The 14,695-nt window shown below is 50.8% G+C and overlaps 1 protein-coding gene and 1 long non-coding RNA gene across 7 annotated transcripts in view; one reads left to right on the top strand and one right to left on the bottom strand.

Moving 5' to 3' along the window:
* Nucleotides 1-145: 145 nt before the first annotated feature.
* The window catches only part of LOC110362326 (uncharacterized), a 29,852-nt gene continuing 15,302 nt past the window's right edge, over nt 146-14,695 (bottom strand). For 2 of the 6 annotated variants that reach the window (XR_010465993.1, XR_010465992.1), the window contains 5 exons: nt 8,823-8,944; nt 7,756-8,700; nt 6,706-7,133; nt 3,974-5,921; nt 146-3,798 (listed from right to left, as the gene is read on the bottom strand). This is a non-coding gene — a long non-coding RNA (uncharacterized LOC110362326). Of the gene's footprint in view, nt 3,799-3,973; nt 5,922-6,705; nt 7,134-7,755; nt 8,701-8,822; nt 8,945-10,260; nt 13,616-14,695 lie in introns of those variants that run through there. The other 4 variants (XR_010465996.1, XR_010465997.1, XR_010465995.1 and 1 more) reach the window with 4 other exon arrangements.
* The window catches only part of LPCAT2 (lysophosphatidylcholine acyltransferase 2), a 34,750-nt gene continuing 34,036 nt past the window's right edge, over nt 13,982-14,695 (top strand). Inside the window, exon 1 of the mRNA XM_065029282.1 lies at nt 13,982-14,182. Coding sequence (XP_064885354.1) covers nt 14,027-14,182 — 156 coding nt within the window. The 5' untranslated portion in view covers nt 13,982-14,026. The remainder of the gene's footprint in view (nt 14,183-14,695) is intronic.

Here is a 14,695-nt window from a genome sequence, read left to right as displayed (position 1 = left end):
TGGGAAACGGACCGCACAGCACAGCACAGGCGGGTTCCTGGTGCTGTGCCCGTGGTGGTTCATCCCTGTGGCCGTGGGTGTCAGACCTTGACACGACAGACACAAAACCTGGGGAGGGACCTGACCACAGTAAAACGCTTAAAGATAACGAGCTAGCAGACTTGATTTACTCTTTATTTAAAAATACACATGGCTGCTGTCTTTTCTCCAGTTCAGCTAGGACGGGCTTCAATATCTCTATTAATTCTAATTACAATATGTGACAAAAATTAAGGGGGGAAAGCTTTATTTTTACAATGGTAAATACAGTTTAAATCGCAATTTGGGAAACAGATAAAGGGGTGTAGCAAGTGAGGCACAGACACTCTTTGAGATGCGAAGAGACATTTAATACAAACTCAGGTTTGCATTTGAAACATCACGAACCTCTGTCCCTCATGTACCAATCCCGTATCAACCCCTGTCCCTGTTTATCAATCCCTTTGTCCCTGATGTACCAATCCCGTATCAATCCCTCTGTTCCCGATGTACCAATCCCGTATCAATCCCTCTGTCCCTGATGTACCGATCCCATATCAATCCCTGTCCCTGATGTACCAATCCCGTATCAATCCCTCTGTTCCCGATGTACCGATCCCGTATCAATCCCTCTGTCCCTGATGTACCGATCCCGTATCAATCCCTCTGTTCCCGATGTACCAATCCCGTATCAATCCCCCTGTCCCTGATGTACCAATCCCGTATCAATCCCTGTCCCTGATGTCCCAATCCCGTATCAATCCCTCTGTCCCTGATGTACCGATCCCGTATCAATCCCTGTCCCTGATGTACCGATCCCGTATCAGTCCCTGTCCCTGATGTACCGATCCCGTATCAGTCCCTCTGTCCCTGACAGTTCATGTCCCACACAGTCCTTGCTGCTTGTGTTGTTCCACCAGCGCTTGTTCTCACGCTGTGACTCTTGCAGTTTCTCACAACTGATGTCACAACCCGGCCACATCTCCCCTTCTTTGTTTAACAATTGCAGCCATAGCAGCGTGTAACTGCACAGCCACTGCACCACTAAAGCTTCTGTCAACCATTCGTTGTGCACAAGAGAAGACACACGGCACACAATCAATAAGTACCACGCTCCACATACAAACATTCTAAGCAGCGGGTTAAAGGGCCGTGTTTTGCAGTTTTTGTGGCACCCATAACTGCTACAGAATCGCTACTTAATATTCCCTGCATAGTGTTTAACACTGAATAATGAGCACCCAGTCAACTAAGAATTCTATTTCTCTGTTCTCCAAGTCAGGACCTATATTAATATATTTCTGAGCTGTCGGTTTAAGACGCTGTAAAAACTCAGTGGGAGACTCCTCACGATCCTGTTTAATCTCAGAAGGTTTTGGCGTATTTACAGCTTTAGGCACAGCGCGTCTAATCCTATATAAAATGCACTGTCCATACCAATGCAGCCTGTCCCCGATGTAAGGACATCAGGATGCCACCCTGGACCGACCGAGGGACAGTTCTGATCCCGTGTGCTCTGTGTACTCTACACCAATAGCTGCTCTTCAACAAACCTTTTACTGGTTTCAACTTCTGATTATCCTTTTTCAAAACAAATGGATCTGATGGGGATAAATACAATGCATATGTAACATTATGTATTGTGTAATACACATTATGTAATAAGCAATATGTGATTTAAAATATACATCTTATTATATATTACATGTAGTGCGGTACTATACTACACATCTCAAAGTATACCCACCTAGACCTGTGCAGCATGTTAACATTATTTACAGTGGCCACCATTAATTACAATATTCAATCAGATTCCCCTGGTTGCTGTTCCCCAGCGAGTCAAACGATCCTTTTCCAGTGTCACAAAATACAACCGGGGGGAATTTCTTCCAAATCCCTCCTGTCGATTGTACCACCACCTGTTTCACAATCACAGTAACAGACAATTGGAGAACTGTAAGTACTGGAGTATAAAATCACCCAAGACACAAGTAACAACAACAACATTTCACTGAAGACACAATCCTACAATCGCTAAGGCAAAAACAGCAAAATCACTACAGGTACCTTTACCAAATTACTGTTCCCTCGTGTTTTCTTTTATTTATAGTTTTCTCATTTTCCTCTTTAATTTTTTATTTCTTTTGAAGTTCCCCGGTTTACCCAAACGCGCAGACGCGAACGCGCAGACCCCACGCGCCGTGTCGCCCACGTCTCGCGCAGGCAGCGTGCCAGCCCAACCAGACAGTGAAAGCGCCTCATCTCACTGATGGGGTTTCACCCGCGTCCGAGCTGGTCCCAGGATCCGTGGTCCCTTCTGGGAACTCCCCGGTGCCGGCACAAGGTCCCAGAGACCCTGGGGACCACGGCAGGTCAGGCAGATCATCCCATCCTCGTCACCAGAACATGATACCGGAAAGTCGGCAAACAGACTCGCTATCACTGTTTTGAAAGTGTTAAACAGCAGGCACTTCTATTACAGCGCGCTGGGCACTCGGGGATCGCTCCTCTAATCCAGGGTGCGTTCTGCTTTCCTCTGGTTTTACATATCGTGGAACTCCTCAAACAGTGAACATGTCAACCAACGTCACAGACGTCTCGTGCTCTTTCACCAGCGTGCAGCAGCAACGAGAAATCCGGAATGAGCGCGTACAGAAACACGTACGTATTTACCCCATTCAGAACAACGCGTTACCCCAGCTGGCCGTACTTCACTGGCAGCAATCCCTCCTGCATTCACACCCTCTGTGCACGGCACGGGTGCCGACTGCTGGCAATCAGGGCAGGACATAAGAACGCTCCTGGCCTGATCCACTGTCATTTGAAATTGTCGTTTTAACGCCTTTGCACTCTGGTGAAAGGATTCATGTGATCATTTAGCTTGCTCCAAGGCTTCAGGCACAGTGAGCAGCACAGCTGGTGCATCGGCCCTCCTATTGCCTTCCGCAAGAGGTCCTGGAAGGGCCGTGCGAGAGCGGGTGTGCGTTGCATAAAAACCATGATGTCTGTGATTTATTAGAAACCATAGCATTCTCAATTCAGCCATCGAAAGAGGATTATCCTCTTCCTTAAGAAAAGAAGCTTCCAGGTGGTTAAGTACGCCAGCTGCATAATACGAGCCAGTTCCAACATTCCAAGGTTTGTTGCAGAACACCTCACAGCGATCCCAACAGCTGTCAGCTCCAGAACTTGTTGGACCCTTGGTCTCTTTCTCTACCTTGTGTTTGCAGCACTGGGTATCTGAGTTCAGCCACGTCATTACAACTCACGTGAGCGACCAGAGCCATCAGTAATTACAGTCTTGTCGCTTACTGGTCGTTGCTGACAGCAGCGTTTGCTGCACAACGGTAAATTACCAGTTTCAGCCCACACTTTATGTTGAGGGTAATAAACTGATATGTTCCCTGTGTATGTTGCCAATGCAATCTGGAAATTCACATCCTCAGTTAATTACCATTGCGAATTCTCCTTTGTCGTAGGAATAAATACACCTTCAGGTCTATCCCATACATCGCATATAAACATTCTCTGCCTTTACTTATGGGTTTTGCATACATTTCTTTTATTATCCAAACTGTTTTCATTGGTGTGTGAGCTAGAAAAACCCATATGGCCACAGTCACCTTTCTCCCTCCTTGAGCTCTCCTGACCTGCGGTTCCACCACCGGTGTCTTCTTCCCTGATCCCTCCTGACCGGCAGGTGCGCTCCAACCCTCTGTATCCATCACTCTGCCTCACAGGTTCACCTCCTTCCTTGCTTTTCCTTTGCACGCTGCTCCCCTAAGAGAAACACACGGAGGACTGAGCTACAGCAGCAGGGACAGATTATGATAGACAAAAGATGTGTTACTGGCAGCAACTTTGGTGGGAACACAAAATACATCGCTTATGTAATGTCTAACCTAGCTAATCAGCAAATGCTTGAGCGAGCTTCATAGCGAGTATAAACGCAAACCTGAGTTTGTAATTAATGTCTCTCACGGCACCTCACCGTGAGTCCACGCCCGACTCGCTACACTCTTCCTCGCAGGCTCACCATCTTCTCTGCTTCCTTTTTCCTTCGCACGCTGCTCCACCTGAAGAGAAACACACGAAGGACTGAGCTACAGCAGCCCACGGGCACTACAGTCAGACAGGGGACAAGTCTGGGGGCTGACACCTCCCCACACCCCACAGCGCGCCCACCTTGCCTTGGCCCCAGCCCCTCGCACACGCCTTAGAGATGTCACAGCTCAGTACAAACGCCCACGGTCCTCACCTGCTCTTTGGTCCTTGCTGGACCCCAATGTCACCGGTTAGAGATGTCACAGCTCAGTACAAACGCCCACGGTCCTCACCTGCTCTTTGGTCCTTGCTGGACCCCAGTGTCACGGGTTAGAGATGTCACAGCTCAGTACAAATGCCCACGGTCCTCACCTGCTCTTTGGTCCTTGCTGGACCCCAATGTCACCGGTTAGAGATGTCACAGCTCAGTACAAACGCCCACGGTCCTCACCTGCTCTTTGGTCCTTGCTGGACCCCAGTGTCACGGGTTAGAGATGTCACAGCTCAGTACAAACGCCCACGGTCCTCACCTGCTCTTTGGTCCTTGCTGGACCCCAATGTCACCGGTTAGAGATGTCACAGCTCAGTACAAACGCCCACGGTCCTCACCTGCTCTTTGGTCCTTGCTGGACCCCAATGTCACCGGTTAGAGATGTCACAGCTCAGTACAAACGCCCACGGTCCTCACCTGCTCTTTGGTACTTGCTGGACCCCAGTGTCACGGGTTAGAGATGTCACAGCTCAGTACAAACGCCCACGGTCCTCACCGGCTCTTTGGTACTTGCTGGACCCCAATGTCACGGGTCAGAGATGTCACAGCTCAGTACAAACGCCCACGGTCCTCACCGGCTCTTTGGTCCTTGCTGGACCCCAGTGTCACGGGTCAGAGATGTCACAGCTCAGTACAAATGCCCACGGTCCTCACCTGCTCTTTGGTCCTTGCTGGACCCCAATGTCACGGGTCAGAGATGTCACAGCTCAGTACAAATGCCCACGGTCCTCACCTGCTCTTTGGTCCTTGCTGGACCCCAATGTCACGGGTCAGAGATGTCACAGCTCAGTACAAATGCCCACGGCCCTCACCTGCTCTTTGGTCCTTGCGGAGGTCACGTCGCTGTGCCCCAGGGCACTGCCCTGCACGGCCCTGCCCGGCAGCGGGAGCCTCTGGAGCTGCCGGCCGATTCTCCAGCTTTAGGGTCACCCGCAGCAGCCCGCTCTCCTCAGCTCTGCACACCCAGCCAGTTGCGCCGCCCAGGCAAAGTCAGCTTCACCCTCTGCCCTACACCTCACCTGCAAACAGCCAACTCTTCAGCTGACAACCGCCCAAAACCCACCCACAAACCCTCCAAATCTCAGCCTTTCGCTTTCAACGGCTGCCTCTCGTGCATCTCACAGACAAGCCTCCAAAATCCCCTTTTCTGCAATAACACTCCAGCACTGACTGCCTGCGGGAACAACCGCCACAATACCATGCAAACACCAACCAGTTCTGGCACGGAAATATCGCTTTCTCCTGAAGATTCCACCTACACCAACTGCTGACAAACACACGCTGTCCTCACCAAAGCCAAACGCTGCAACAACCAGCGACAACTCAAATTTGCGTGTGCAGTGCAAAATCGCAGGTGTGAGCTGACGCAGAGCTGGGCTTGACAGCTGCAGAGTGTGCACCCTGTGGCTCAACGTGGCCAGTCACTGCCATTCCGCCTTCTCCCTGGGAGAAGCGCATGAGCACAGGCTGCTTCAAGGCACCATGCGAATGGTTTGGTTCTCCACATCTCTAAAGCCAAGAGTAATAAATGTGATCTGTGTGTGGCGCAGGAACTTCCCGTCCACTTGCTCCTCCATTCAGTCAGGTGCTGCAAGAGAGGGAGAGAAAGAAAACGTTAGGACCAGATTAACAACCTCATCATCCCTGTCCCCAAACCTGCAGGCATCCTAGGAGGCCTGATCTAAGTTTGGCTCTTCTCCCTCTCTTTGCTGGAATACTTCACTGCAGAAATTTCTGTCATGAACACTCTCTGAACCAGTCTGATGTGTTCATAGTTCCCAGCCCAGCGTCCATTCCTCAAGGTACCTCAGCATTCCCCTTTGAAACCACACCTGAGTGCCATCCCGTCCTGAGCTACCTCAGCATTGCCCACTGCAGCCTCCCCGACGCCATCTCCTCCCTGAGGCACCTCAGCCTTTCCCGCCAAAGCTCCTTCCGCGCCGTCCCGCCCTCAGGCTTCTCCGCCGCTCCCCCCGTTCCCGGCCCCTCCCCACGGCAGGGCCCCCCCCGCCCCTGGCGCCCCCTGGCGCCCCCACGGCGGCCCCGGCCCCCCCCGCGCCGCTCCCGACCCGGCGCTGCCCCCTCCCGCTCGCTTTCCTCCCTCTGCCCTGCGGCACCGCGGGCTCCCCCCTCCGCCCCACGGCCCCGCCCGAGCCCCGCGCAGCGCTCAGCCCGGGGCTCCCTTCCCTCACAGCCGCCCGCGTGTTTCCCCCTCGCCCCTTGCCCGGCCCGGGGCCGCGCTCTTGCGGCTGGCTGCCCCTCGCCTTCCTCCTGCCGAACCCAGCCCGTCCCTCCCCCTCCAGCCTCCCCCCTCAGCCGGGACCGGGGCGGCCCCGTCCAGTCTCCCCGCTGTCCGCCCGCCCCTCGCTCACCGCCGGCCCCGCCGCTCCTCGCGCGCTGCTCCCGCCGCCGCACCGGTGGCACGCTCCTTGGCCCGCGCGCTTCTGCAGCGTGGCCCCGCCCATACCGCGCAGGAGCCAATCCCGTCCGCGCCCGCCACCGGGCTCCGCCCCCCCCCCCGGCCCGAAGCCGCCGGCGGCCGCAGAGCGGTGCTGTCCGCCCGCAGCGCGGCCCCGGCCCCGGCGGGTCAGCGGCAGCGGGGCCGGGAGCGCTCGGGCTGCGCCTGCCCGGGACGGCCCGGGACCGAGGGCTCCGCCGCTGCAGCCCGTTTCGTGCCGTTTGCACCCCGGGCTTACACGGCTGCAGCCTTCCTGCTGCTGCAGCTCACACATCTTTCTTCCTTCTAACCGCACAGCAGGTCACACTCACAAACGTTCCGTGCTCGTTGGCATAAGAATATCTGCATAAGAATTTATAAACATTACAAAGATATACCACCGACCACAGCTTTCTGAGCTTTCAGGTTAAAGTTCCTGTAAATATCCATGTTTAAGTAAAACAGATGATACTAGTAGAGCTGCTACCTCTGCTGTCTTTGTTCAGAAAGAATTGACAACGCTAGAAAACACATTGGCAGCCGGTGCTTTGAACAGTGAAGGTGGGATGTACAAAAGTCTGATTAAACTAAACAGCCTGAGGTCTTTATCAAGTTGCAGATCTGCCAGGAATGCCGAAATGCAAGAGTTTACTCCTGCACTATTCCACAATGGAACAGCCACTTAATATCAAATATAATCTCAAGGTTCCAAACCAGTATATTAAAAAGCTACCACTAAGTATTAGAAGACCACTGCAAGATCTTATTGCTTTTTGAGTTAAACAATAATTTTTCAATAAACCAAAACCCAAACAGTTTCTGCAGTCTGTTGCTCATCCTCCTCTTCATTCACTAGCACTGCAGCAATCAGTTTTTATACAACGTGTCAACAGAGGCGTTTAAAAAACCCCAAACAAAACTTATTCAAGTCCACGGACCCCCCGCCCTCCCTGCCCCCCCTCACGCTGAGCCCCACAATCAGCACCTGGTGCGGGAGAGGAGCACAACTCTGCAGACAGAACCAGAAATGCGACTGCGGGGAGAAGGAAACACCAAAGTAGTTACAGCTTCCTTAACATCCCAAATCTGATGTCTTCCAAACCAAAGCACGTCATCCTCGCCATTTAAAAAGCAAAGTTGCTTTGTACGCGTCTGATCCTCACCCAGCTGAGCGGTTCTCAAGTCTGCTGAGTTCCGCTGTGCAGCCGCCCCCGCGTCTGCGTCCCCTTGTCTGGAGTCCCCCGTCGCGGGACAGTGAGTGGGGTCGGGCTCCACACAAAGAGTCAAGTTGGAAAAGTAATTAAAATAGAAAACCTGAAAGCCAGTTTAATTTTAATAACTTATTTTTACACTGCTATATGCATATGAAGTACAGGGGTCACAAACTCTGTTACTACCACATATGTGCCTTATTACATAAGCACAAGAAACAAGGAAGTAGCATTCCTTCTATTTTTGATGTAATAATGAGCTAATCCATCTCCTGAGATGGCTTCCAGACCTGAGTTAGTATCTACACCGTGTTGTACTGCAGATAAATACCTCAGGTCAGCATTAATCGAAGACAATGTGCAGAAGGAGCAATACGCAGGTAAGCACAAGATCCTGGATTCCTTACAAGAGTCTACTTCTAAAATTGTCTAAAAATGCTACAGAAATTGTAGCAGATAAACGACAGTAGCCACATTTTGTTTTTTACATAACGTTGATCCACCTGTATTAACTTGTGCCCTTTCGGACCAGAGCTGTAAACTCAGAGTGCTCAAAGACTTCTTTCTTTTGAATAGAATACGCTTAAACCGGCTGTCTTGAAAAGACCGGCTGTGCAGACCTGCAGCGGCTGAATGGAGGATGTAATTCCAGTGAACGGAGACAGAAAGAAGATCAGCACAAAACCAGCAATGGCAGACCAGAGACACTCACCTAAAGCCTACGGAGACCAAAAAAAGAAGTCGTGTGGGCTTAGCAGCTGGGGAACCGGACCAAACAGCCTGGATATTCTCCAACAGGAGGGTCTTTGGCCATGATCGTGTAATCAATGGAGAAACTTACCATGATCAGACAGAGTGCAGGCGTGGGCAATGAGAGCAGCAAATCCCGCACCGACACAGTGTCAGAGCTTGTGCAGACAATGAACACGCTCACAGGTCTTGTTCAGTAGTTTACACACTATTCTGAAATGAGACACTGATTTAATTGTTGCACAGTACATACTGTCACTTTACACAACTTGGAGAAATAAAGCAAGCTCATAATGTTCATACTCCATACATCAGGACAGGAGGTTACTCATAGAACACAATCATCTCTGCCAGATACAAGCAAATGTATACATTTATTTGAAGCAAATTCCAATCTTATACCATCATCTCAGGTCAAAATCTGCTATCAGACAGGACACACAGCTCAAATGCCAACAGCTCATAAGAAAGCTTCACAAAAGAATGAACTAAAAATACAGCTATGGAATCAAGTGTGTTTTATCAATACGTCAGTGCAACTCTAATTCCTCTAGGCCCTCACATTAATAAAAACCCCACAGAGTTTCTAGAAAGAACGTCCATAAAATTGACATGCGACATTTCACCCAGTGAGTCTCCTGAGCCAGACAGCACAGCAACCGACCCGCAGCAAGGACAGCACAGAACAGACAGTTCTGCTGGGAACGCGAGGAATGGACTAAAAGTAACAATTCTGCATTACAGAATTAATGCATCGTGTCACTTTGTGAGGGTAATTCACCCATAAAAATTAGTAAATATGAAGGTCACCCTTATTAATAAATGCCTGTATGTTTGTAGTCATGCTTAGTACAACACACACCTTGTGAGGGTTTTTTGACTCAAGGACACTGGATCAGTGTCGCTTTGGATTATTTCTGTAAGTAGCCATAACTTCACAGAAAGATAGCTTTAAGAAAGAGAGCAATTAGCTGTTAATTGGACAAAATAAGTGTAGTTAGCACACAATAAATAGTTTTAAATGGTCTCACAAGTAGTTCCTGTGATAAACTTCCCTCAAGGACTCCTGACATCTTTCGTTCATTTTTATTAACCTGCTGAAATGAAGCTGTATGTGTGTTTCATTTCAGCGATCTACAGGGAATTCAAACTAAGAACTTGCTGTATTATCAGAAACAGTTTCCAAAAAGCAAACGGGCAACAATATGGGAGGGGAAGTGGAAGAAACACCACCTGGTTTCATTTTCCCATATCAATTCTTATGAAAAAACCCACAATAGGATGCAGGTATCAGCAAGGTATACAACCGCACATCTACACACAACATGATTGCAGTAATTACACGTTTCTGACCATATTAACTACAAATTGGGCAGCTATAAAATATATCAGTTATACCTTCATTTACTTCCAGAAATCTTCACTGAAATTATTCTGTTTCTTAAACTACTGTATAATGTGCACTTTATTAATGTATTATACATTAAGTATACAAACATATTATGAAAAACCAAATATAGTCCCGATACCGTTGTGAGTTCTGAAGGACGCCGGTGGTAACGGTGAAAAATCAACACTCGTCTGGGTAAAACATCCACGGCCAGAGCTGAAACTTGTTTTCATTGGTAGGTTGTGTTTTTCTGCAAGTTGTGTTATCATACCTACATATAGCAAATAAAGATTCGACCCAAATTACATACATTTATGTGCATACACACACGTGCATGTTTGTGCTGTACAAAGATGCACACTGTTACTGAGATTTATAGGCATTGGATGTGTCAGGTAAGTAACATGACAAGAGGCTTTAGAGGTGGGTCTTCAGGGAAATATGTAAGTAACATATTAATGCAACAAATCTGGTAGCATAAAGCTATCGGGGAGAAAAATCCAGAGGAGACTCAGATAAATTCACGTGTTCTTTAAAGCCAGTTCATGCATTCAGCCAGCTCCCAGGTGGGCCTGACTATGGAAAGGAAAGTTGGCTCGAGCATTTAGCGACACCAACTGCAGACCGGGGACTCCCGTTTTCAACCAGTTCATGGCTCTGAGCCATCTTCTTTGCACACCCTGCGGGTAACGCTTTACATCTGCAATCCCCTCCCTAAATCCATCTTGTTCCTGGCTGAGAAGATACCAGATGTGGGAACTATTCCATGATAGAAGAATTTGTGCTGTCAAATCACAGGATTTTGAGCACTGCAGATGATCACAGTGTGGGGCTGCCCTGAGAAGAAAGGATGAGTGACCTGTGGTGCGTCCCTGCTGCTCACTGCCCTGATCCTGCCCACCCTCACGTCCCAGCCACTCAGACCCCGGCCAGAATGACTGAGACAGGAGGGTCTCTTAAGGATCTTGTTTTGTTTTGTCCAGATACCTTTAATTTGCTTATATACGCAGATTTCATAAGAGGAAGCACTTGATTTCACCTATGACACGATTTTTCAAGTAACACATCTCACCAAGATTGTCAGTTGACAGTTCCCCTTAGGATGAGAGAAGGTTCAGGTTGAACAAACCATGAACACTTGTAGTGACTGAAACTGGGGGCTTTTCAGACAAGCACCATCTGCCTCCTGTGCCAGAGACTCAACAGAATTATGTCTCAGACATTATGGCAACAACAGCTCATCCCGCAGTGATGGGCCGTTGTCAGACCCAAAACAATCCTGTATGGACATCATGTCCAGCAGCAGTAAATGGGGCACTCAGGAGAAGGTGAATCGCGATTTACATCCCAACATCAGACCAGGCGCCGCAGACAAAGGCTGCGGGCTGACCTTTCGTTCTCTTTCTTTCCTTCTCTTTTCCTTTCCTATATCCCTATTTCTTTGGCTCTCCCTCTATGAGCAGTATAACCTAAGGCTTACAGCCACAAAACTCCTTTGTGAAAATCCTTTTGCTGTTAAACTGTTCACCAATTTGGCTTAAGTAGTGTAAATCTTCCTGCAGCCGTGGAATCATCTGCTAATTGGGCCAAGCTGCAAAATAAAAGGTGTTGGGATTTGTTTGTATATGGTCCTTGAGTAACCCATATACTCTTTTCTAAGGGGACCATGAATCTGAGTCATCTACCCACACACACCTCTGGAGGGACATGACAGCTGGGGACGTTCTGCAATGAAAACTTGTCTGGAGAGTGGAACATACTGAATAGGTCAATCCAGCATTTAATAAAAGCAATGGAGTTAGCACTTGAATTAACAGTCTGTTGCATGAATGACATGCTCTGCTATATTGCGGCCAGTTGCGAGTGAGAACAGTGCAGTTACCAGTCTGGTGTGCATGGTTCTGCGTATACACGAAGACATCCAGCCAGCTTTAGTCACACACCTGATCTTTCCTTCGTGTTACAGATCTCCGCAATGAAAGCTGGGAGCAACAAACACTCAGCTTTCTGATGTGTCATTAAAGAGATTTTTCTGCATTTACTACAATCCTGCTGGAGCCCGCACCTGATTTCTTTACCTGGCATTAGACAAGTCATTGACTAAGCAGGTACGTCAGCCTGCGAGAAGACACGGAGCGGTGACAGTTGTAAGTCCCTATGATGCCGGCACACCAGCACAAACACAGGCAAGCAGAAGCCTCCAACGCATTGGCAGAAATATCCTACTCAGGTACAGCAGACAAATGCAGCTTATAATGGAACGGTCACAATACGCTTAGCAGAAAAAAGCTGAGGTTCCGCTGCCTCAGGCTCACAGCGGTTACTGCTGTGTCTGGTCTCAACCCAGATCCAGTAGTGAGCTACACGTATTTATCTTGGTTTGATATTTGTAGTGCATGTGTTAATGTACAGATCAATATGCAAGACAAGGTCTGATGAAAAAATCTCTCTCTGAAACGTTAGTAGTCACTAGGGGGAGGAAGAGAGCTTGTATAGCCTCCAGTAATTTTTGTTTACAAACTAGTTAAGAACACACATGGGTGCACCGAAGGAAGAGAAACCTCAGTTTAGTTAATCACAACTATCTCCTGGTTAAAAACATTAGAGTGATTTTCAAGGTAAGATCTGTCTCCAGCTCCCAGAAGACTTAAAAGGGGAAATTCTCTATAGATCCTGAGGAGGAAAGAGGGGGTTGTAAGGAATGTGAACCTGAAGAACATTCAGTAGCTCTCCCAGCGCGCTGTGACGGAGCCTCCCCTGCTCACCGGCTCCTGAGGCTCCAGGGGCACAAGCTGCTCACAGACTGAACCTGCGGCTGAGGGAGAAAATGCCTTCCCGCTGAAGCCTTAACATCAACACACCAACTATTGCTTGTCCTTCAATGAAACTATGTTGTTATAAGCATTTATAGCTTTATTGCCTGTTTATGCTTTTATGAATAAACGCTTTTATCTACATTTCACAGAACCCCAGAATGTCAGGGGTTGTAAGGGCCCTGGGAAGCTCACCCAGTGCAATCCCCCATGGAGCAGGAACACCCAGATGAGGTTACACAGGAAGGTGTCCAGGCGGGTTGGAATGTCTGCACAGAAGGAGACTCCACAACCCCCTGGGCAGCCTGGGCCAGGCTCTGCCACCCTCACCATGAAGTTTCTTCTCAAATTTAAATGGAACCTCTTGTGTTCCAGTTTATACCCATTACCACTTGTCTTATCACTGGTTGTCACCGAGAAGAGCCTGGCTCCATCCTCCTGACACTCACCCTTTACATATATATATATGTAAATGTAAATATTAATGAGGTCGCCCCCCAGTCTCCTTCAAGCTAAAGAGACTCAGCTCCTTCAGCCCTTCCTCATACGGGAGATGCCGCACTCCCTTAATCATCTTGGTGGTCGCCTCACCGACCGGCGTTGAAGTGTTTGTAGGAGGTGTACTGACTCTGGTCAGCGCGGAGGGGGCGGGCAGGGCTCCGGGGGCCGCGGGCAGGGCTCCCGGGGGCCGCGGGCAGGGCTCCCGGGGGCCGCGGGCAGGGCTCCCGGGGGCCGCGGGCAGGGCTCCGGGGGCCGCGGGCAGGGCTTCCGGGGGCCGCGGGCAGGGCTCCCGGGGGCCGCGGGCAGGGCTCCCGGGGGCCGCGGGCAGGGCTCCCGGGGGCCGCGGGCAGGGCTCCCGGGGCCGCGGGCAGGGCTCCCGGGGCCGTGGCAGCGGACAGCGAGCTCCCTCCCGGCAACGGCCGCCTCAGCACCGGCCCCTCAGGAGACCCGCAGCCGCGCGCGAACGGGCGCGAGCAGCACCGGCCGCATATGCCCGCAGGCGCTGCTGCGAGGGCGGAGCAAGGCCGGCTCAGGGCAGGGCGGGCTCAGGCTCAGGGCAGGGCCGAGACACACCGCCCCCCCCGGCAGCTCATGCGCAATCACCCCGGGTGGCTGCGCGGCGGGAGCAGCAGCGGCGGGATGGCGAAGCGGGTGCTGCCACTGCCCCGGCAGCGCTCCTTCACCGCGCCTATCGTCCCCAACCCCTTCGTCCACCCGAGGCCTCTGAGCGCCGGCGACAAGCTGCGGGTAAGGCTGGCGGCGCGGGCGTGAGGGGGCGCCGGGGCTGCCCCGGTGCTGGGATGCGCATCGGTGCGGCGGGGGCGGCTGTCAATCACCTGTCACCCACCTGTCACCCACCTGTCACCCGCGCGCACGCCGGCTGTGCTGCGTGGGTGTCTGCCAGCTTGTCTAAACCAGCGTCACTTCGGCCGCTCTGAATCAAGGGGTTGTGACCCGCGCGGTGTGGCGGTCAGCGGGGGCTGTACAGAGCCCTCCTGCAGCGGGAGGATGCGGCGCGGGGATAAATACGGCTGAAACCCGCCGAAACCGCGCCCGGCCTGGCAGGGGCGCTGGTGGGGCCTACAGCCCGTGTGGGACAGCGGCAAACCTGACCCGCGGTTAAACATCTGCAGCTCCTTCCCAAGTGCAGCACAGCTTGCTTCCTGATCCTGTCTAGTGACAGGGAGAAGAAAATTGACAGGTTGTGTAAACGGTCAAAGATGCAAAAGGTGTTCAGCCTAAAAAACGTTCTTTGAAATG

The sequence above is a fragment of the Columba livia genome, chromosome 13, assembly GCF_036013475.1.
Source record: "Columba livia isolate bColLiv1 breed racing homer chromosome 13, bColLiv1.pat.W.v2, whole genome shotgun sequence".
NCBI classification, from domain to species: Eukaryota; Metazoa; Chordata; class Aves; order Columbiformes; family Columbidae; genus Columba; species Columba livia.
The sequence above is the reverse complement of the archived record's forward strand: the minus strand, read 5'-3'. Positions and strand labels throughout refer to the sequence as shown.